The 25,053-nt window shown below is 40.8% G+C and overlaps 1 protein-coding gene across 20 annotated transcripts in view; it reads right to left on the reverse strand.

The window, feature by feature from the left end:
- Window positions 1–25,053, reverse strand: part of GALNTL6 (polypeptide N-acetylgalactosaminyltransferase like 6) — a 1,215,026-nt gene that overhangs the window by 805,718 nt on the left and 384,255 nt on the right. For 4 of the 20 annotated variants that reach the window (XM_084994754.1, XM_084994746.1, XM_084994748.1 and 1 more), the window contains exon 2: window positions 20,118–20,233. The exons of 9 other annotated variants lie outside the window; for them this stretch is intronic. In XM_084994754.1, the coding sequence (XP_084850880.1) occupies window positions 20,118–20,165 (48 nt within the window). In that variant the 5' untranslated portion in view covers window positions 20,166–20,233. Of the gene's footprint in view, window positions 1–20,117; window positions 22,628–23,000; window positions 23,137–25,053 lie in introns of those variants that run through there. 7 more of the 20 variants (XR_014826525.1, XM_084994753.1, XM_084994752.1 and 4 more) reach the window with 3 other exon arrangements.

The raw sequence follows: 25,053 nt of genomic DNA on the forward strand, positions 1-25,053 counted from the left end.
CCCAAAGACCTGGGAATAAACCTGACCAAGGTGGCAAAGGACTTATATGCTAAGAACTATAAAATGTTCATCAAGGAAATTAAAGAGGATTCAAAGAAATGGAAAGATATTCAATGCTCTTGGGTTGGAAAAATTAATATTGTAAAAATGGCCATACTACCAAAAGCAATCTACAGATTCAATGCAATCCCTATCAATTTAACCATGACATTTTTCACAGAACTAGAAGAAAAACCCAAAATTTTATATGGAACCACAAAAGACCCAGAATTGCCGAAGCAATCCTGAAGAGTAAAAACCAAGAAGGAGGCATAACTCGTCCAGACTTCAGGCAATATTACAAAGCTACAGTCATCAAGACAGTGTGGTACTGGTACCAAAACAGAAAGACAGACCAATGGAACAGAATAGAGACAACTATGGTCAATACATCTTTGACAAAGGAGGCAAGAATATAAATTGGGAAAAAGACAATCTTTTCAGCAAGTATTTCTGGGAAAACTGGACAGACACATATAAATCAATGAAACTAGAATACACCCTCACACCATACACAAAAATAAACTCAGAATGGCTTAAAGACTTAAACATAAGACAAGACATCATCAAACTCCTGGAAAAGAACATAGGCAAAACATTCTCTGACATCAACCTTACAAATGTTTTCTCAGGTCAATCTCCCAAGGCAATAGAAATAAAAGCAAAAATAAACCAATCATACATAATCAAACTGACAAACTTATGCACAACAAAGGAAAACATAAAAAAAAAAAAACTTACAGAATGGGAGAAAAGTTTCAAATGATGCAACGGACAAGGGCTTAATCTCCAAAATATACAAACAACTTATATAACTCAACAGCAAAAAGGCCAACAACCCAATTGAAAAATGGGCAAAAGACCTGAATAGACATTTTTCCAAAGAAGATATGCAGATGGCCAACAAACATATGAAAAAATGTTCAATATCACTTACTATTAGAGAAATGCAAATCAAAACTACTGTGAGGTACCACCTCACACCATTTAGAAAGGCCATCATTAACATGTGCACAAATAACAAATGCTAGAGAGGGTGTGGAGAAAAGAGAACCTTCCTGGACCATTGGTGGGAATGTAAATTGGTACAACCATTATGGAAAACAGTATGGAGGTACCGTAGAAAACTATACATAGAACTACCATATGACCCAGCATCCCACTCTCAGGCATATATCCGGACAAAACTTTCCTTGAAAAATACACATGCACCCGCATGTTCGTTGCAGCACTGTTCACAATAGCCAATACATAGAAACAACCTAAATGTCCATGGACTGAGGAATAAACTAAAATATGTGGTATATATATTTCAATGGAATCCTACTCACCCATAAAAAGAACAAAATAATGCCATTTGCAGCAACATGAATGGAACTAGCGACTCTCATACCAAGTGAAGTAAGAAAGACAAATACCATATGATTTCACTTATATCTGGAATCTAATATATGGCGCAAACGAAACTTTCCACAGAAAAGAAAATCATGGACATGGAGAACAGACTTGTGGTTCCCAAGGGGGAGAAGGAGAGAGTGGGAGGGACTGGGAATTTGGGGCTAACAGATGCAAACTATTGCCTTTGGAATGGAAAAGCAAAGAGATCCTGCTGTATAGCGCTGGGAACTATATCTAGTCACTTATGATGGAGCATGATAACGTGAAAAAAAGGAATGTATATGTGTATGTGTGACTGGGTCACCTTGCTGTACAGTAGAAAACTGATAGAACACTATAAACCAGCTGTAATGGAAAAAAATAAAAAAATATAAAACCCATGTTTTGTCTCAGCTATGCATTTCCAACAATGACTACTAAGAAGTAATGGAAATCTTACACTGATACAGATAATATTATTTTTATTTATTGATTTATTTTTTTACTGCTGCTCCTGTGGCTTATGAAAATTCCCAGGCTTGGTGTTAAAACAGAGCTGCATCTGAGGCCTACACCATGGCCATGGCAACACTGTATCCAAGCTGCATATGCGACCTATACCACAGCTTGCAGCAATGCCAGATCCTTAACCCACTGAACGAGGCCAGGGATCAAACCTGCATCCTTATGGACACTATGTTGGGTTCATAACCTGCTGAGCCACAACAGGAACTCTCAGATAATATCAATTTTAAGACATCCCTTTCAGATTAAAACAGATAATTTCAAAATACATTTTGACCTGAAACGTGGAGATATTGTATAAATGCCAAATATGCAAAGCTCCCTGAACACCTGCTAGTTGGCAAGCTGGCCCCACTCTTGTGCCAGAAGGGCAAGGAGAGACCAAGAAAGAGGCAGACCCTTGGGATGGGCAGGTTTAATAGGAGGGATCTTACATAGGAGGCTTGTTGCCTCAGGAAAAGTAGCTCTCCACATCCATCTGTCAGAATATTAAAAGTTGATCAAGAGGCCTTAAGTGGATCCAGTCACTACTCAGTCCACATGGTTTCAACACCACTTTACTCTCTCAAGCCAGCATCCTTGAAACTGGCTCCCACCATGAGGATGGTGGGTAGATGTACATTCCAAGAATGGGGTGGGGGTGGGGAGCCTCCTTTGCCCAGGTTCAGTGGGAGGTGGAGCAGTGGTCATGACCTCTTGGTGACCTCCAGCATCCTACCCCTCAAGACAGGTTCTTACAATCTCCCACGCACCCCTCTTTGGCAGTGGGGCCTGGGCCATCCGCAGGGGCCTTCCCAGCTGGAGGTGGCCTGTTGCCTGTACTGGAGGCAGAGGCAAGAGAGGACACAGATAAAGATGATGAATCTCAATATATTTTTTTTTTTCCATCAAGAGCCCCATGATTGGAACCATGGATGTATGAGGTCCCCTGAGCTGGGGGTCTGGTCACATGGCTTCTCACCTACATCCTCCTGTAACTTAATAGCGTGGACTCATCAGGTGTGAACAGTTTATATGCTCCTCTGGGGCAGCAATGATGTCCAAGGCTGTCCTATTTGGGAAAATGACTCGTGGGCTTCATTCAAGGAAATGTAGTCAACGTCTGTGTGAGCTGTGATGTCTTGGAGGCTGATGGTGGGGGGAGAAAGATGGAAGCCCCAGCTGGTCCCAGTGGGAAACAGAGCATGTCCCCCTGACCTTCAGGGAGGTCAGCAGCTTTGGGAACTTGGCCTGGTTGGGCAACAATGGATCCAAGCTGCATCTGCACATGTTGGCTGAGGGAGGCAGCAAAGTCAGCCATGAGGAGAGGGGCTGGGTAGGAGATAATAAACCAGGACCCACCTTCTCTCCTCTCTCACTAGTGCACATTCCACTCCAGGCATAGTACATCCCACCAGCCCAGCTGGCAGCAGAACAACAGAATCCCAGAACAACAGGAGACTGTGTGGTTCTCCCTCACCCTGGCTGTGGGGTAACCTATTCATCCCTGTGGGACATCCCATCACAAATCCAGTAGCTCTACCTGTCCCATGTGATGGGGCTGGGTGTTCTCAGCATTGTTGCACATTGATCCCTGGGAGAATCTGGGGCTGGCTTCTTCCTACCACCTCCATGCCTTTACAGTGCTGGGTGTCCCTGCAGGGGTTCCCAGTCTGGCCTTCATGGCAACAGGCCCTTCTCGTTAATCATCCAAATGTATTCAAGCTGAAGTGGCACCTCAGTCCACCCGGTCATGCCGTTTTACTGGTTAGTAATTTCATCTGCTGCTTAATCAATCCATTTTTTCTATCAGTCCTGTTGCTTTTGGGTCACAGAAGAAACAGAACCTCCATCCAGCACCATGGCACATTACACAGTCTTGCACATCATGACCTTTGAACATGACCCCTAGTCACTATCTCACAAGGGTATCCACACAGTCTCAGCTTCTCTATTCTCCCAAAGCCCGGTTTGTGTGGTGGACAGGAGAAGTGTGAGTTAATCCAGACATAATGTCCTCAAAAACCAAGGCTTGTTTAGAACATTCACTTGGAGGGAGGAACAAGCATGATCAATCTGCTAGTCCCTCACTGTGCAGAACTCAGTGGAGGGTCCCGGGCTCCTTCAGCAGTTGCCTCAGATGTTGTTCAGAACACACAGGATATGCTGTCATTGCACTAACCAAGTCACTGTCTTTGACGGTGATATCCTGTCACTGGGGAGCACCCTGGAAGGGTGGGTGGGGACCATGACAGGCAATGAGTGGCCCACCTGATTCATGCACCCATCTGATGCATCTCCTGATGCAACTTCTTGATCATCCCCCATGCGGCGTCCCATTGTCTAAACAACCAGGTCATTCCCTCTAGAAGAGCCCATCTGTCCATGCAGAGGGCTAATGGCCAGGGTTCCTGGGTGATCACTGCCCAACCGCACTAAGTTGAGCCCACTGGTGCTGCAGTCCAGCCAGTTCCCACCCGGATGGTGTTGGTGCCGGGCTGAATAGCAGCTGAAGTCCCTGTGGATAGGTGGTCCTGACTAGACCCCTCTGCAGGCCAGGCTTCAGCGGGAAGTTCCCCACTTGCCCTCTACAGACTGCAGGGATCACTACAAAATAGAGGAGCACAGGTGGAGGAACTAGACTCTTCAGAGCCTAAGAGCACCGCATCTCTAGAGACAGTGAGCTGGCAGACAGGCTTCTCTGCTGCGGTGGCTGCTGCTTAAACTACCCTGGAGTTTGGGTGGGTCCGTAGAACATATTTCTACCCAGCCCTCAGGAGGAAGGGGAGTTCTTGCTACAGCCTCTTCTTCTTCCTGGGAGGTTCCACCAGGAGCAGCGTGATGTAGGGTCTGCTGCTCTCTGGGGGGAAATTGGGTCTCTTCCCACTTCCAGAGCTGGGACCAGCATCCTAGAGGTGCTCTCGCTGTTGTCTCTGCCACTATCCCCAACCCATACCTTCTGGAGTCACAGACACATCAAACTTGAATGGCAGCCCTGCTTGGGAGATGCCAAGGTCTCCCTTCCCTGGTACTTTGGTTCCTCAAAGGTGACTGGCAGTCCTGATCCCCAGTCCTACACTCGCCCTTTCTTTGCCAGGAGGACCAAGGGATGAATGCCCTGTGAGAGGTGGGAATAAAAGTCCTGGAAAACCCTCCAGATTCCTATGAATGCTTGCACTTCCTCAGGTTCTTAGCGCTTGGATAGGTCAGCACCTTATCCATCACAGCTTCTGAGACAATGTGTCTTACCCGATCAAGCAACTCCCTGAAACATCACTGCAGTGCCTGCACCTTGCAATGTCTGCTGTTTGATTGCCCATCCTCCCCCTCACCAACGTTCCAGAAAAGCCTGCAGGCTCTGCTGTGCTGGCAAGGCTTCACCTGTTAACACTGAATCATCAGTGCAACAGGCCCATTTTACTGACGTGGGAAGGAGAGGGAGTAGGTCTCAGATGCCCTATGCAGTCCCTTCCATGCAAAGGCAAATCCATCTTATGACTCAGTGGCCAGGGGTGGGCTGAAAAAAAGTACTTGCTAGGTCCTGCACAGCCTGGTACACTCTAGGATCGGGGTCAAGGCATCTAAGATGGGGCACAACTGCTCAGATGGGGGCACAAGCTTGTTCCTGTCTCGTGGTTCACGTCATCTGCTAGGTGCCATCTTGCTTTTTTTTACTGCTACATAGGGCTATTGAAAACACTATGGGCAGAGGGTGCAATACACATTCTGTCCAATTCCTGGATAGTTTCTTTCTTAAGCCCACAGGCAATTCATTTTGTCTGCCAGTTACCATGCTTCATGCGGGTGGGGAAGACTTACTGGTTCCCACCTGGCCTTTCCTCTAGGTGCTGATGTGATAAACCTGGAGGCAGATGTCACCATGGCAGGGGTGCAGAGTTTGATCTTGTATGTTCTCTGGTACTGGAGTCATTAAAACTTTGTAAACTCATGGGGGAGAACGCCCAGTGTGCAGTGTCAAAGGGACCATCCTGCCTTCCTGACCAGAACAGCTTGTTCTCCATAACCACCAATGGTGCAGAGGGGGCAGAAAACTTCAGAGGGTGACCATCACCTGATGTTTATTTCTGGCCACCAGTGAGGAGTTGAGCTCAAGGTGATGTCTCCTATCGCCCCTGACAGCCTCCACCTGGAGATAATCTTGGCCTTCATCCTACAACTGGGGCTTAGGAGGCACCGACCTTGAATAGCTATCCGTATCTCTGAGGCTTCTGCTGGAGCCAGTGGGGCAGGTCTGAACTGTTGCTCAGGTTTAAGGGTATCCATGAGTTGCTCAGTCTATTCAGGTGTGGCCCTGACAGCAAGGAGGTCAAACCATATTTGCTCCTGGGTTCTATTTACTGGGCCCTTACAGCCTCTGGAAGATCCTGGTGGCTTTTTGAGCACCCTCTGTCTCGTCTCCCTCAGGTCTTTCCATAGCCCAGACTGGTTCCCAGGCTTTGTCAGTTTACCCCAGATCAGCAATGGACAAAGGATGGCCCAACACCATCTATTTCTTGCCCCTAAGCTGGGCTGGCATGGAAGTCCCATCCCATACTCAGTGCTGGGGGTGGGACAGCAGTAACTTGGCTTTCATTTGTGCAATGCGTGTGCCCTGATCAGGGTCTTACAAGATGGCATAGATGGTCTGCCTCGTTCCCCACTCGCTAAGAATTTGTGGTTCCTCTTCTACAGATTTCCAGGGTCCCTGTGCTGAGGGAGAGTCAACCCTCCCCCCAGCTGAATTATCCAACTTGTAAGGGAGTGAACCCCTAAACCCCCAGTCCTGCAGGTGCTGCTGGAAGGCAAGGTGGGTGGCCACAGTGCTCATTTCCCTGCCTCCTGGGGTCAGGGAAACACCTCCCCCTACCCTAGTTCCCGTCCCATAAGTGCCACTAACCTCTCCTGGGCACTTTCTCTGGTGCTCCACAGCTGCATCAATACTACAGCGGTACTATGTTCTCCCCTCCTGAATGTTTCCTGAGCTGGGGACTGCCTGCTGGCTGGGGTCACCATTGCTGTTGCTGTGCTCTTGCTTTCCTTTGTAGGAGGGGTTGGAAGGTGAGGGGTTTCATCCTATTGTCATCACTACAACATCCTTGTCTTCACCCTCATCAACTCCCCAGGGCACCCATCTCTTTTAACATTCCAATCAGGATGTCACAAGCACTGGACCTTATCCGTGGTGATGGCACCCTTGCTTTGCAAACCCCGGCTGAGGTTCCCGGCACATCATCCCACCCCCTCAATCCACGCGTCCTTCTGCAACCTCTGCCCTTGTTGAAATCTCTAACCTGAGCTTCAGTCTTTAGTTAGCATCTGTGGAGGAGAGGTCGGCCCACTTTCGGGATCATTTCTTCCCTGTCTTGGGCGCTGGGCGTTACAGCAACAATTCTCTAGGTAATTGCACTGGTCCAGCTGGTGTTTTCCGGACGTCCACAAGCATCTAATATTCGGACCACCCCTCCCCACATAGAGGGTGTCAGCCAACTTGGGATCTTTCCTGTAGATATCTCTTTCCCAAGGCCCATTTCTTTGGCTGCTTTGGGGTTCCGAATTGTTAGTTCACAACCAGCCCCCTTACGTGGACTGCAAGGAGAGCCCAGAGAAGGATGCAGACTCCACCCCCACCCTGCCCAGATCAGAAGAGGCAAGTGTATCATGCAGATAACTGACACAGTAAGCATCAGGTTTGTGGGGAACAGCCCCAAGACCAACAACTCTCTGCAGCACCCACCTGCATCTTGAACCTTTATTGGGAGGCCTTAAGGGGTGGGGCTTAGTCACTATCCAATCAGATGGTCTCAGCACTGCTTTGCTCTCTCTTGAGCCTGAATCCTTGAAAGAGGTCTTAAGTGGAAACAGTGGGCAAAGCGCCCATTCCAAGGACCAGGGAGGGGTGAGGAGCCTCCCACTGCTTACGTCCAGTTTGCGGTTAACCAGGGGTCATGACCTTTCCGTGACCTCCTCCAACTTTGTCAGGCACATTCAATTTCCCTTATTTTGTTATATTTAAAGCAGATAATTCTTAGCAGCTGGTAAAAGAAAGCAGATTGACCACAAGAGTTAATATTTGCTTCCTCCAGAAAACTTCTGAGAATGACAGTAAAGCTCAGAGAATCAAGAAAGCAGACAGTGGAACTGACGTGAACTTTTTATAAATGTCTGAGAGTTACTGGGAGGGAATTTTTTTTGGTTTTTTGGCCAATGAACTTCTAAAATATGTAGAATTGGAGGCATCAAGTATTTCTGAGGACAGGATTATAGGTGAAAATCGTAAGATCGACATTTTTACATAGATTAGATTCTCCTGGGTTAGATTCCCTTTTTCAACAACCAGGTGATTCCTGAGGCCCATCCACCATGCTATCCACCTGTAGAGAAATGGAGTTTAAATGAAAGAAGTGTGTTCTCACGCCGCTAAAGACAGTTCCCTGTAGGAAAAATCAGGGTTCTCTGTGAGTCTATATATTGAGTGTTGTTAAGCACATATGGCCCTCACTGGGCTCCCAGAAAGCTGCCAGCAGACTCACGCCCCTTAGACAAGAGAAGATAAATTCCTATTTTAAAAAAACTGAATAAAAAGAAAGGACCAGGCACTGGCGCCCAGGTAACTGCACACCTAGTAACTGTGAGGGGAAGTTCTTCCAGACACACAGCACTTCATAGGAGTGTTTCCACTCCTTCACTTACAGGTAGGAACAGCCAAGAATTACGAGGCATTTGGGAGAATTTTAACATAAAATCAGAGGCTGAAATAAACAAGAGCTCTGATAAACCTGAAAGAAATGGAGGCAATGTAAGGCTCAGAAGAAAACTGACCCTTCCTCCAAAAAATCTAAATTTAATTTCCTCAGAGAGCTTTAAGAAAAGGTTCTCTATTGAAAGTGAAATTTAAAAAGAGAATTTTGAGAATGAGAAAGAACTCTTGGAATGTGAAAATGAGATAGTAAGAGAGTAATTGAGAGACCATTGGAAAGTGAAGGTCAAAGGAATGCCATGAAGAAAGTCAAAAGAAAAAGAAGAAAAAGGAGGAGCAGGATAACAGGGAGGGGGAGGGGGAAGAGAGGGAGAGAAAAAACAAGAGAATTAGAGACATAAAGATAAAAGTTGAAGGGAAGTGGCAAAATGGAAGAAGTACATCTAGAGAACATCCAATCCTGAATGTACAAGGTGGATGGGGTGGAAAGCAGCTCGAAAAAGGATGCTTTTGTGAAAAAAAAAAAAAAAAAAAAGCATATAGAAAAACTTTAAAAACATCCGCCTATCTTTAAAAACATATTAAGAGTTACAGTTCTTCCAAAGAGATTAGGATGGATTAATGATGCATATATAAAAATATAAGCAAAAGGAAAATGTGGCAATTAATAACTAGAGGCAAAAAAAAACCCCAATGTACAAGAAGGAAGGTGTAATTATAACACACTGCTTGCTTTAGGTGTGAATATTCTTACCTAAACATGGGTTGAGTAAAAGTGGTGCTGTAACCATTTCGGAGGTTGAGGGTAAGGGTGGAAAAAGATAGCTAAATATACATTTCATATAACAGGAAAACAATAGTTAAAAACAAATGGAAAAAAAAATCAAAGAACAGTAATATACACATTCTATGTACAAATATGGGAGCCTGTATCAGAAGAAAGATAGAAAATTGACATGGTTGCCCTGGGTATCAGAAATTAGGCGTAGAGGGAAGTGGTCTGGGGCATTTCTGGTTATCATCAGAGGCTTTATATTATGATTACATTTAAAATTTTTTTCAAATATAACTTTATATTGATAAATCTCAAATAAAATGTCTTAGACATTATTGGCAGTTATTGGTGCCCCTGTAAAATGAGTTGGCATTATGAGACAATTTTATGATGGCAGAAGAATCAGGTTACAGCAGGCCACCTGAAACTGCTTTAATAAAGGTTATCTGAGGATTTGCTCTACTAATACTTCCTCTTATCTATGTATCCATCACAGAGAACAGCAACATCAGCATCACCTGGGAACTTGTTAGAAATACAATTCCCTTCTCCCAGCTCATGCCTGTTCACTCAGAAACTTTCAGATGAGAGAGCCACAGATGTTTAGGTTAATAAGTTCTCCAAGTGATTCTGAGGCTTACTAAAATTTGAGGGCCACTATTCCACATGAATAGAGAGAGGCACAATTATCACATTAAGAAAAACTGTCATAAGTCTTGGCAATGTTTTCTTGGATCTGTCTCCTCTTTCAAGGAAAATAAAAGCAAAAATAAACAAATGGGACCTAATTAAACTTAAATGCCTTTGCACAGCAATGGAAACCATCAATAAAATGAAAAGACAATCTCCAGGATCGGAGAAGACATTTGAAAATGATAAGTCTGAAAAAATATATAACAGCTTATACAACTTAATTAAAAAAAAAAAATCCCAAACAACCAGATTAAAAAAATGGGCAGAAGACTTGAATAGACATGTTTCCAAAGAAGACATACAGAGACCAACAGACACATGAAAAAAGATGCTCAACATCACTAGTTATTAGAGAAAGGGAAATCAAAACCATAATGAGATATCACCTCACACCTGTCAGATGGCTATTGTCAAAAGACAACAAATAATAACCATTGCCAAAGATGTGGAGAAAGAGGGACCCCCGCACACTGTTGTGGGAAAGTAAATTGGGGCAGCCACAATGAAAAACAATAGGGAGTGGCCTTACAAAGTTAAAAATAGAACTACTGTATGATCTAGCAATCCAGTCCTGGATATATATCCAAAGAAAATGAAAAAACTAATTTAAAAAGATAATACACCCTAATTTCAACAGCCAAGATACGGATTAATTTCAACAGCCAACAGCAGCATTAATTTCAACAGCCAAGATACAGATGCAACCTAAGTGTCTATCAACAAATGAATGGATTAAGTTATGATATATATAAAATAGAATATGAGCCACTAAAAAATGAAATGTTGCCATTTTCAGCAACACGGATGTACCTGGATTGTATGATGCTAGTGAAATAAACCAGAGAGAAAAACGCAACTACTGTATGGTATCGCTTACATGTGAAATCCGAAAAATAAAGCAAGCAAACAACTATGATGAAACAGAAACAGACTGATAGATACAGAGTACAAAATTAATGGTTACCAGTGAGGAGAGGGCAGGTGGGAGGGGCACAGGGAGGGAGAATTACAAACTATTATGTGTCAAATAAAATAAAAGGACATATTGTGTAGCATGGAGACTATAGCCAATATTTTATAATAACTTTAAATGGAGGGTAATCTAGACAAGCATTGAATCACTATGTTGAACACCTAAAACTAATATAACATTGTACATCAATGATAGTTTAAAAAGCATTTAAAAAAAAAAAAAAGGTCAGACTCATTTATAAAACTTGTGCTTCATTCTACTACAAAATCTTTAATTAATTAATTTTTGGAGGGCTGATGAGCAATATACAGAATGTGTGTTTGCATTCCTTTTACCTGCCCAAAAGATGAGTGAATAAACCTAAATTGATCCCAGTCCATTGTGTAGAACTTGGTTCTGAAAGCTTAACCATCAGCAGATGACCCAGCAGTATCCTGCCCTTTCCTTTCATGTGAGCCATGTCCAGTGCCAGATCCACTGCTTCTCTCCTGGGTGATGCCATGTGTCCTCTATATAGCTAAAGCAGTAGAGACCCATTATCTATGTCCTTGTAAATAAATAGAAAGAGTGTTGTACTTGCATGCAGCATGTATTTCAGACCCATCACTAGGTCAGTCTCTTATTTGTGAGCACTCTTTTTCACCTTGTGGACTTTTTTTATTCACTGTAATGTTGCTATAAATAATTAACTTGGAAAAGTAGCAGGGATGGAAGAGACAGAATCTATTAAGTAGAAACCATATGTAGTCATTATTGCTGACGCCAAGAGCCCATCAAAAGATAATGTACTTAAGAATGGGTCAGGAAAATAGTCTCCAAGGGCAAAACATTACTCATAGATGATGTGTTTGTCAGAGGGAGCAAATTCAAATATCTTCTGGGATCAGAGATGTGACACAATTAGGTGAGACACATGGATGAACTGAGGGGCTTTTGGGCTACCTGACCACTGTACTTGACTTTTAAATAATCTTGAAATGTTTTTTAGAGGGTGTCTCTCTGGAAACCCCAGGTGAATAAACAAACAAACAAACAAACAAAAAGCAAATTTGCTCCGTGACTCTAAATTAGAATCATTTTATTTATTATAACTATTCTATGGTGATAATCCTGAAGATGCATGTGTGCATCTCGAGGAAGGAAAGATGGCCTTTATTCTCAAACCTATCTGAGGTTTTATAAATCAACCAATGGAATTTTATTCTCACAATTAACCACAGACCTACCACTATACTTGTTCTTTAGAAGCCCATATGATGGAGTACAAGTACTCTGCATTCGGGACCCAAAAGACATATATTAAGGTTTCAAACCCTGTGCAGGAAACCTACATTTCTTTTAGGCCCCTCAGCTAACGCATGTATGAAATTAGGGTAATAAAAATAATACCTACCATCCTTACTTCACAAAGTGTTTTGAGTAGTAAATCTGATAAAGTATGTGAGAGCCCTCAGTTTATGATAAAGTGACATAAATGCCAGTAGCTTCCATAATCTCTCCTACATTTATGGATATTTGAGTTATTCCCACTGCCCTTGAAAAGTTATAACATAGTTGAAGAGATAAAACTCACATGCCGTAAACAAGCGATAAATTATGTGGACCAAGGTCTCCATAAATGTTAATAGAATATAGTGGTGGGTGAGAAATCTTACATTGGATGTCAATCAGTTTCCTATATATCACTGCCACCTGGGAGGTGTTCTAAGCAAACAGACGCTGCTAAAAAAGAAATACAGTGAGTAACTGGGAAAAATAAGATAACTGACATTTATTCTTCTATAATTTTATCGTTGTAAGAGTAGGATGATGAACTCGAGTTCAGAAATGTTAAGGCCACATAATAAAGTTTTCAAGATCATATAACTAATACGCGGCAAACTAGAATATGCATCAAACCTATGCGCCTTCAAATCTTATAGCTTACTAAACTCAACCATAGAAACTTTTCATGATTCTCTCATTATTCATTGATTCAAAGTTGAATTACGTTAAGTCATTTTGAAAATGCTCAGATTTATGTAAAACAAGGATATTAGAACATTTCCTCATACCACATGCAAAAACAAACTCAAAGTGGACTAAATACCTAAATGTAAAACCTGAAACCATAAAACTAGAAGTGAACATAGGCAATTTATGTCAACACTCTTGACATAAATTGTAGCAATATTTTCTAGATCTGTCTCCTAAAGAAAAGGAAATAAAAGCAAAAATAAACAAATTGGGCCTAATTAAACATAAAGGCTTTTGCACAGCAAAGTAAATCATCAACAAAATGAAGAGACAACCCATGGGAGAAAATATACTATGACTGAAGAGGGGTTAATGTTCAAAATATATTAACATACATACAATTCAATATTAAAAAAATAAAAAATAAAAAAGTAGGCAGACATTCCGGAGGGCTGGCCTCAACAATTGCCTGAAGCCTACCACCACAGGGGCTGTCCCTGCCCTGGCCTGCTTGCCCTTTGGAGCAGCACCCCCACAGAGCAGCACCAAACACCTCCAGCCCCCAGGAAAAGGCCTGCAGCCCAGAAAAGTAGAACAAGCTTGGCCGGGCCGTGAAAAGATCTGCCTACCTTCTCAGACAGTCCTTCCAAGTCAGGCTGCCCTGGGGAAGAGCCTCTTGGGTTCTCAGTGACCCAGATAGCTGCTACAGCCCTTGGGGGGCACTGCACTGCAATGGAACAGCTGCCTAGCACCAACAGCCCCCTGCAAGAGCCCCACAGCCCAAAAACACCAGGGCAAGCTCTGCCCGGCCGAGTGAAATCTGCTCCCATCGTGGTGTGGACCTCCCAGTCCTGTCTGCCCTAGGAAGTCTTCCTTTGCTTCAGAGAGACACTGTCAGCCCTGCCCACCCTCCAGAAAAGCCACACTGCCTCAAAAAAGACTGACCAACAATGCCAGCCCTCAGGAAACATTCCACAGAAGTGACAAGACAAACACTGCCCGGCCACAGAGAGTACAACTCCACCAGGAAAAAGAAAACAAGCAAGATGAAGAAGCTGAGAAACTACCCCCAGTTAAACCAACAGGAGAACTCACCTAAAGCATTCAACAATGAAACAGATCTCTGCAATCTGACAGACCTGGAGTTCAAAAGAGAAGTAGTGAAAATACTGAAGGAATTAAGAGAAGATATGAACAGTAATGCAGACACCCTCAGAAAGGAGCTAGAAAATATAAGGAGGAGCCAAGAAAAACTAGAAAATTCATTTGCAGAGATACAAACTGAACTAAGGGCAGTAAAAACCAGAATGAATAATGCAGAAGAACAAATCAGTGATGTGGAAGATAGAATAATGGAAGTCACAAAATCAGGTCGGCAGACAGAAAACCAAATGAAAAAACATGAAAGCAATAGAAGAGACCTATGGGATAATATAAAGTGGGCCAATTTACACATAATAGGAATTCCAGAAGGAGTAGAAAAAGATAAGGGGATGGAAAATATATTTGAAGAAATTATTGCTGGAAACTTCCCAAATCTAAAGGATACTGAGTTCAAGACACAGGAAGCACAGAGGGCCCCAAATAAGTTGAACCCAAATAGACCCATACCAAGACACATTATAATAAAAATGGCAAAAGTTAGTGATAAAGAGAGGATCCTAAAGGCAGCAAGAGAAAAGCAGAATGCTAACTACAAGGGAACCCCCATAAGAATATCAGCTGATTTCTCTACAGAAACTCTACAGGCCAGGAGGGAATGGCAAGAGATATTTAAAGTGCTAAAAGGAAAAAATATGCAACCTAGAATAGTCTATCCAGCAAGAATATCATTTAAAACAGAAGGAGAAATAAAAATTTTTTCCAACAAACCAAAGCTAAAAGAATACAGCAATACAAAACCCAGGCTAAAAGAAATACTGAAAGGGCTTCTCTAAACCAAAAAGAAAGGAAGTAAAGAAAGGGAGGAAAAAGAAAAAAAAAAAAAAGAAGAGGAAGAACTAGGACTGAGGAAACCACAATCAGAGAGCAGTCACTCAAATAAGCCAGCACACAGATTTAATCATGAACATGTTTCAAACAAAATAAAATTAAAAAGGAAAAAAAAGAGAAAAAGAGTCATCAAAATCATAAAATGTGGGCAAGGGATATTAGGAAATAAATAGACCCTTTTTTGTTTGTTTCTCTTCTTAATTTTAATATAGTAATGAAGTGTTTGAACCTACAGGACCATCAGGCCAAAACACACAATTATAGGAAGGGGTTAGCATACTTAAAAAACAGGGCAACCACAAGCCAAAACCAAACATTGCATTCCCAAAAAATGAAAAAAAAAAAAAAAAAAACAAAAAACACTCAAACAGATAATAACCGGAGACCATCCAACCAAAAAAAGAAAGGAAGAATGGAGAACCATAGAATCAACTGGAACATGAGGTTCAAAATGGCAATAAATAATCATCTATCAATTATCACATTAAATGTCAGTGGACTGAATGCTCCAATCAAAAATACAGAGTGGCTGAGTGGATAAAAGGCAAAAACCTTCAACATGCTACCTACAAGAAACTCACCTTAGGACAAAGGATACATATAGATTGAAGGTGAAGGGGTGGGAAAAAATATTTCACGCCAATAGACATGACAGGAAAGCAGGAGTTGCAATACTCATATGAGACAAAATAGACTTTAAAACAAAAGACATAAAGAAAGACAAAGAAGGACGCTATTTAATGATTAAGGGATCCATCCAAGGAGAGGATGTTACTATCGTCAACATATATGCCCCAAATATAGGAGCACCCAGATACATACAACAAACATTAACAGACATAAAGGGAGAAATTGATGGGAATACAATCACAGTAGGAGACGTTAATACCCCACTCACACCAATGGACAGATCCTCTAGACAGAAAACCAATAAAGCAACAGAGATCCTAAAGGAAACAATAGAAAAGTTAGACTTAATTGATATCTTCAGGACACTACATCCAAAAAAAGCAGAATACACATTCTTCTCAAATGCAAATGGAACATTCTCAAGAATCGACCACATATTGGGACACAAAGCTAACCTCAATAAATTTAGGAGCATAGAAATTATCTCAAGTATCTTCTCTGACCCAACACCATGAAATTAGAAATCAACCATGGGAAAAGAAATGAGAAAAAACCTACTACACGGAGACTAAACAACATGCTACTAAAAAACCAATGGGTCAATGAGGAAATCAAGAAGGAAAGTAAAAACTACCTTGAAACAAATGATAATGAAGACACAACCTCTCAAAATCTATGGGACACTGCAAAAGCAGTGTTCAGAGGGAAATTTATAGCAATACAGGCCTTTCTCAAAAAAGAAGAAAGATCCCAAATTGACAACTTAACCCTCCACCTAAACAAATTAGAAAAAGAAAAAGAAAAAAAGACCTAAAGTCAGCAGAAGGAAGGAAATTATAAAGATCAAAGAGGAAATCAATAAAATATAGATTCAAAAAACAACAGAGAAAATTAATAAAACCAAGAGCTGGTTCTTTGAAAAGGTAAACAAAATTGACAACCCCCTGGCCAGACTCACTAAAAAGAGGAAAGAAAGAACTCAAATAACCAAAATTAGAAATGAAAAAGGATAAATCACAATGGATACTGCAGAAATACAAAAAAAAAAAAAACAAACAAAAAAAAAAACCCAGAGAATACTACAAACAACTATATGCCAACAAATTTGACAATCTGGAAGAAATGGACAATTTTCTAGAATCTTACAACCTGCTAAAACTTAATCAAGAAGAAACGGACCAACTGAACAGACCAATCACTAGAAATGAAATTGAAGATGTCATAAGAACACTCTCTACAAATAGAAGTCCAGGGCCAGATGGCTTCACAGGAGAATTCTATCAAACATATAAAGAGGAACTGGTGCCCATCCTCCTTAAACTCTTTCAAAAGGTTGAAGAAGGAATACTTCCAAAGACATTCTATGAGGCCACCATCACCCTCATTCCAAAACCAGACAGAGATACCACCAAAAAAAAAAAAACTATTGGCCAATATCTTTGATGAATATATGCAAAAATTCTCAACAAAATCTTAGCCAACCTAATCCAACAACATATCAAAAAAATTATACACCATGACCAGGTAGGGTTCATCCAAGGTTCACAGGGATGGTTCATCATACGCAAATCAATCAACATCATACACCACATTAACAAAAGAAAAGTCAAAAATCATATGATCATCTCATAGACGCAGAAAAAGCATCTGACAAAGTCCAACATCCATTCATGATCAAGACCCTCGCCAAAGTGGGTATAGAGGGAACATTCCTGAATATAATCAAATCCATTTATGATAAACCCACAGCAAATATAATACTCCATGGGGAAAAGCTGAAAGCCTTCTCACTCAAATCTGGAACAAGACAGGGATGCCCACCCTCACCACTGCTCTTCAACATAGTTTTGGAAGTCCTAGACACAGCAATTAGACAAACAAAAGAAATAAAAGGCATCCATATAGGAAGAGAAGAGATAAAACTGTCACTGTATGCAGATGACATGATACTATACATAGAAAACCCTAAGGACTCAACCCCAAAACTACTTGAACTGATTAATAAATTCAGCAAAGTAGCAGGATATAAGATTAACATTCAAAAATCAGTCACATTTCTGTATACCAGCAATGAAATATTAGAAAAGGAATACAAAAATACAATACCTTTTAAAATTGCACCTCACAAAATCAAATACCTCGGAATACACCTGACCAAAGAGGTAAAGAACCTATATGCCGAGAACTATAAAACTTTAATCAAAGAAATCAAAGAAGATGTAAAGAAATGGAAAGATATTCCATGTTCCTGGATTGGAAAAATCAATATTGTAAAAATGGCCATACTACCCAAAGCATTCTACAGATTCAGTGCAATCCCTATCCAATTACCCATGACATTTTTCACAGAACTAGAACAAACAATCCAAACATTTATATGGAACAACAAAAGACCCAGAATTGCCAAAGCAATCCTGAGAAACTAAAACCAAGCAGGAGGCATAACTCTCCCAGACTTCAAGAAATACTACAAAGCCACAGTCATCAAAACAGTGTGGTACTGGTATCAAAACAGACAGACCAATGGAATAGAATAGAGAACCCGGAAATAAACCCTGACACCTATGGTCAATTAATCTTTGACAAGGGAGGCAAGAACATAAAATGGGAAAAGGAAAGCCTATTCAGCAAGCATTGCTGGGAAACCTGGACAGCTGCATGCAAAGCAATGAAACTAGAACACACCCTCACACCATGCACAAAAATAAACTCCAAATGGCTGAAAGACTTAAATATAAGACAGGACACCATCAAACTCCTAGAAGAAAACATAGGCAAGACACTCTCTGACATCAACATCATGAATATTTTCTCAGGTCAGTCTCCCAAAGCAATAGAAACTAGAGCAAAAATAAACCCATGGGACCTCATCAAACTGAAAAGCTTTTGCACAGCAAAGGAAACCAAAAAGAAAACAGAAAGACAACTTTCAGAATGGGAGAAAATAGTTTCAAATGATGCAACCGACAAGGGCTTAATCTCTAGAATATATAAACAACTTATACAACTCAACAGCAAAAAAGCCAATCAACCAATGGAAAAATGGCAAAAGACCTGAATAGACTCTTCTCCAAAGAAGATATACAGATGGCCAGCAAACACATGAAAAAATGCTCAACATCGCTGATTATAAGAGAAATGCAAATCAAAACTACCATGAGATACCACCTCACACCAGTCAGAATGGCCATCATTAATAAATCCACAAATAGCAAGTGCAGGAGGGGCTGTGGAGAAAAGGGAACCCTCCTGCACTGTTGGTGGGAATGGAAACTGGTACAGCCACTATGGAGAACAGTTTGGAGATACCTTAGAAATCTATACATAGAACTACCATATGACCCCGCAATCCTACTCTTGGGCATCTATCCAGACAAAACTCTACTTAAAAGAGACACATGCTCCCACATGTTCATTGCAGCCCTATCCACAATAGCCAGGACATAGAAACAATCCACATGTCCATTGACAGATGATTGGATTCAGAAGAAGTGGTATATATACACAATGGAATACTACTCAGCCATAAAAAAGGATGACATCATGCCATTTGCAGCAACATGGATGGAACTAGAGAATCTCATACTGAGTGAAATGAGCCAGAAAGACAAAGACAAATACCATGTGATATCACTTATAACTGGAATCTAATATCCAGCACAAATGAACATCTCCACAGAAAAGAAAATCATGGACTTGGAGAATAGACTTGTGGCTGCCCATCGGGATAGAGAGGGAGTGGGAGGGATTGGTAGCTTGGGGTTATCAGATACAACTTAGAATAGATTTACAGGGAGATTCTGCTAAGTAGCATTGAGAACTATGTCTAGATACTCATATTGCAACAGAACAAAGGGTGGGGGAAAAATTTATACATGTAAGAGCAACTTGATCCTCATGCTGTACAGTGGGAAAAAATAACTTTTTTAAAAAAAAAGGAAAAAAAAAAAGTAGGCAGAAGACCTGAACAGACATTTTTCCAAGAAAGACATACAAATTGCCAACAGGCCCATGAAAATATGCTCAGCAATGATAATTTTCAGAGAAATGAAAATCAAAACTACAGTCAGGTGAGAATTCCCATTGTGGCTCAGTGGAAATGAATCCAATTAGTATCCCTGAGGTTTCGAGGTTGATCCCTGGCCTGCTTCAGTGGGTCAGGGATCCAGCGTTGCCATGAGCTGTGGTGTAGGTCACAGAGGCGGCTGGGATCTGGCATCGCTGTGGCTGTGGCGTAGACCTGCAGCTGCAGCTCCGATTGGACCCCTATCCTCAGAACTTCCATATGCCATGGGTGTGGCCCTGAAAAAACAAAAAACAAACAAACAAAAAAACAAAGACAAAAAAAGAGAGAGAGAGAGAGAGAGAAACTATGGTCAAGTATCAAGTTACACCTTTCAGAGTGGCCATCATTGAAATGTCTACAAAATATCTATAAATAACATATGGGATAGGGTGTGGAAAAAAGGGTATGCTCTTACACTGTTGGTGGGGATTAAGTTGGTGCAGTCACTGTGGGAAAACAACATGAAAGTTCCTCAAAAAACTAAAAATAAAACTACTGTATGATCCAGCAATTCCAGTCCTAGGTATATATCTGAAAAAAAAAAAAAAAAAAGTAATTCAAAAAGCTACATGAAGCCTGGTGTACACAGCATTGTTATTTATAGTAGCCAAGTGTCCCTCAACAGATGAATGGATAAAGAATGAATTATATACATAAAATGGAATATTACTCAGCCATAAAATGAATACAGTTCTGGCATTTGCAGCAACATGAATGGACCCGGAGAATATTATGTTTAGTGAAATAAGTCAAAGGCAAATACTGTATGACATTACTTATGTGTGGAATCCAAAAAATAATACAAATGAATATATATACAAACAGAAACAGGCCCACTCACAGGAAAACAAACCAGTTGTTTCCAGTGGGGAGAGGGAAGGGGGAGGTCGGGGATTAGGAGATAAAAACATCAATGTATAAAATAGACAAGCAACAAGGACATACTGTATGGCATCAGGACTTATAATCATTATCTGTACTAACTTTTAATGGAGTATATCTGCAAAAATACTGAATCACTGCTGTACACTTGAAAGTCATATAATATAAATCATCTATACCTCAATAAAAAAGTGTTGAGAAATAAAAGTAGAGAGATAAGGTAAAGCCAAAAATATTTCATAACGGGACTTTAGACAATGCACTGAGCAGTAAGGAGTCATTAAAGGCTCTCAAGGAGTTCCCTTGTGGAGCAGTGGGCTAAGCATCTAGCACTGTCACTGCCGTGGTTCGAATAGCTTCTGTGGCATGGGTTCAATCCCTGGTCCAGGATCTTCCACATGCAGTGGGCACCAAGAAAAAAGTAAAGGCTCAAACTGAAGAGCAATATAATCACATGTGATGCAGAAGTTATTTTTTGTTGTTTTTCTAGCATCCTTTTCTTTCCTGTGTTTTAACCCAACTACAGAGCATGCAGTGAGCCTAGAATAGAGAAGGTTCTACACTTACAAAACATATTGATAAGTTAGAATACAAAATCATTTTTTTTAGTGGACAGAACTGTCATATTCTTTCTGTTCCATATAAATTCTCAGATGTGACACTCTTAACATAATTCCAGGAAACTAATAAAATAACATAAAAAGAAGCCTGAGTTAGGGTTGAGTCCTGAAACCTCTGGTCCATCCCCTTGACTGTGTAAACTCTGTTGAGATCAGCAGGATACTTAAGAACTCAAGTGAGTGAAGCAGGCAGGAGGGTGTACCAAGGAGTTCCAGTCTTATTTTTAGATCTTAAAAATCTTAGTTGCTATATAATGAATACAGTTCCGGCATTTGCAGCAACATGAATGGACCCAGAGAATATTACATTTTTTTACATTTTTACGGCGGTACCCATGGCATATGCAAGTTCCCAGGCTAGAGGGTGAATTGGAGCTATAGTCACCAGCCTATGCCACAGCCACAGCAATTCGGGGTCCTACACCACAGCTCACGGCAACATCAGACCCTTAACCCACTGAGGGAGGCCAGGGATCAAACGCGCATACTCAAGGACACAATGTCAGGTTATTAACTGACTGAGCCACAAAAGGAACTCCTGATTTTTAAATTTTAAACAAGCGCAAATATTTACAAAACCTCTCCTATAGGATCATATCTAGCATATGAAGCCTGCAGTCACCACTCTTAAATCAATGGCCAGGCACCCCACTCTCTTCAGACCTCACTTAGCCTCACTCATATACTGACAGCAGTATCTTTTATGAGGTGTAAGTTTGCCTGGGATTACCAGCACCTTGAGTTTATAAATATATCCTCTGTATCTGTACTTGTACCTCAACTCTGGAGAGCGCAGAATGATTTTTCGGGTACCAGCTTAATGAACCTAGTATTGTATTTCTACAAGTGGCCAACTAGGTCATCATATCTAGTTAAAGACAAACACTGAGGCAAGACTGTTGAGAAGACATGTAAAAGTGCAAAAGTCAGAGAAAGAGTCAGTCCTGGTAATCCGTAATGAAACAGTGCTCTGACTTTTTTTTTTTTTGAGGGCAAAAACACACGAAACAATTAATGCCGCCATCCCAGATAATCTCTTTCTGGTGACAGTTACAGGGACCACACAACTTACAGGATGAAATTTTGTCATATTGTAATGGTTACTTTTATTATACACATTTCTGTGTGGGATTTATTTGCAAAAAAAGATGCTATCATACTCATGTTACAGTAATACCAACATTTTATTTTAAACGACTATCTTTATGTCATACAATTGTCCACAATTTTGGAGTTTTACTGACAGCTCTTGCTTCCTGCTTCCATCTCTCTGAAAATATTTTTTGATGAGTCTTTCCATCTTTGGTCAGTGGAAAGATTTAAACATCCTTTGCTCATGCAAAGGTCATAGGACCCTCATTTTATGAGTGCTTGGGGTGTTTGTGAAGAATTTCCTGTTTAAAGCAGACATGAGTCTGGGTAGCTGAAACAGAAAGAAAAAAAAATACATTGGTGTTTAACTCTTTTCTAGATAGTTAATTCATAAAATTCACTAACATTATAAGTAGAATTAATTGTCAATAAATAAAGCTCCTGTTAGTCAGTAACCAGAGAGAACAGTAGCAAACTATTCCCCATTAGTAAAGGACAACATTATTAACGTTAGCTGTTTAGTTAAAGAGAACTGACTGGTGAAGTCCTCCTCCACATTAAACATGGTGAAGAACTCAACTGTGGCTGTGATCTGGCTAATAAACTCCATGTCCATTTCAGCATGTGATGTAGGATAGTTGTGTTACTGACCCTCAAAATTACTGTGATTTTTACTTTTTTCCAGCACAACAGAAATATGTTACCTCAGCAGGAAAACCCGCCACATCCTGACTGCTGTGCAGAGGCATACCTCGGAGGAATAGGAATTCAGCAGCTTACAAAAATGACAAATTGTCTGAGATTTAGTCCCATCTCAAAGTATTCTCTTTGGGATTCCTGAAGGGGAAGATAAAAAAAACAATAAAGAAAACTTAGTATAGAAGCAGATGGTGTTTCTGTGAAATTTTAAAAGTAAAGAAAGATCATTTCAAAAATAAAAAACAGAAACAGGTCATATTAACTTTCGAGAATCACCTTGGCCTGGTGGTGGGAATCCACACACTTGCAGTTTCTGGGGTTGGGGGAGGATTAAGCCTGGGCGTCATGACCCCCTGGACTCCTCTTCAGAAGGACATCAAAAGGTGCCTCTCGGATTCCACCCTATCATTGCTTCCAGGAGAAAATATGTCATCCTTGGTTCGTCTCCAGAATCAATAGTATCTTAAAATGTGACTCTGGGAGTACCCTGTGGCACAGCAGGTTAAGATCTAGTGTTGTTGCTTCAGTGGCTTGGGTTACTGCTGTGGTGTAGGTTCAGTCCCTGGCCTGGGAACGTGTGCCTGTGGTGGGTGCTGCCAAAAAGAGGTGTGACTCTATTTTCTTATTACTCTGATCTTACTTTGCTATGTCTAAAATGAAACATGAAACACAGAAACATGGAACGAGGATTAGAGAGAAAAAGCCAAGATCTTTTGTCATGGTGAAGTGTGTTAGTGACAAAGAAATCAAAAGAGAAGTATCAGTATTTTCTCCAAGTCATACATGATCCAGGTGCTTGCATTTACCTGCTAACAAAATAACAGTAGAAAGAACAGCACTAGACCCAGAATTACAACTGAGGATAGACCATTGGTTCATAATTAGGAAATGAATAGACTATAGCATGGCCCAGTCATCTATTTCAAACTCCTAAAATATTACTATATAAACATATGCTCAATTCAGCTATAATTATTACCATTTTCACAATAACTAAAATCATCATTGCATTGGCCAAATGCATGCAAATGTAGATGAGACCTCAGTATTACCTTTGATGAGCTCTTTTCTACCTTTCGTACAGTTGGAATTTTCATTGACTTTTGTAGTGATAATTTTACATTTTTATCTGAAGGTAATTGTCTTAAATGGCAAAGACAATTGCATTAGGTAAACTTCACAGTTAAAAGGCAAAGAAGTGTTCGCTAGCCTGTCTGTCTTAATTACTGAGTTTTAAGCTAATTCAGTCTTCAGGAAGATTTAGAGAAAAGATAACCGTCACTGTAAATCATCAAAAGCTTAACAAACGTGGAGTTGTTGTCATGGCTCAGCGGTGACGAACCTGAAGAGTATTCATGAGGATGTGAGTTCGATCCCTTGCCCTGCTCAGTGGGTTAGGAATCTGATGTTGCCATGGCTGTGGTGCAGGCCGGCAGCTGTAGCTCTGATTTGACCCTGAGCCCAAGAACTTCCATATACTGCAGGTATGGCCCTAAAGAAAAGAATTAACAAACATATCTTTATTTTCTGATACTCAGAAGTATCAGAAACTAACAAGCACATTCATGGAAAATGGATTATTGTTACGTCAGATATATTGTTAGAGATACAGAGCAGAGGTTATTTATACCATGTTTCCCTTCTATTTTTAGCATTTTAATATTAGTTTTATTTTATTCAACTCAGCATTTAGCTGGGCAGTTTACAGTTACTGATTGATTGAATACCTGTTCTGACACTAGAAATATAATTGTCAGCCAGTCACCAATGCAGCCTTCATGGACTTTATGTTCTAGTGGAAGGAGGCACTCATTCACTGATCTGATGCTATTTGAGCACCTACTGTTTGCTTGGCACTCTTCTAGGTGCTCGGGCTTTATCAGTGCTCAATGCAGAAGAAGATGCATGACTCTGAAGAGCTTACATTCCAGAAAGGTGATATTAAAAGATACATAAGGAACAAATAAACTATACAATATTACCTTTGATGAGGTCTTTTATACTTCATTGATTTAAGTACTGTGTGGGAAAATGTTGAGCAGAGATGAATTGAGTTTG

Source organism: Sus scrofa, chromosome 14 (assembly GCF_054392235.1).
Source record: "Sus scrofa isolate SSC_HxYL_T2T_F1_AM1 chromosome 14, Sscrofa_HxYL_maternal_Yorkshire_Landrace_v2.0, whole genome shotgun sequence".
NCBI lineage: Eukaryota > Metazoa > Chordata > Mammalia > Artiodactyla > Suidae > Sus > Sus scrofa.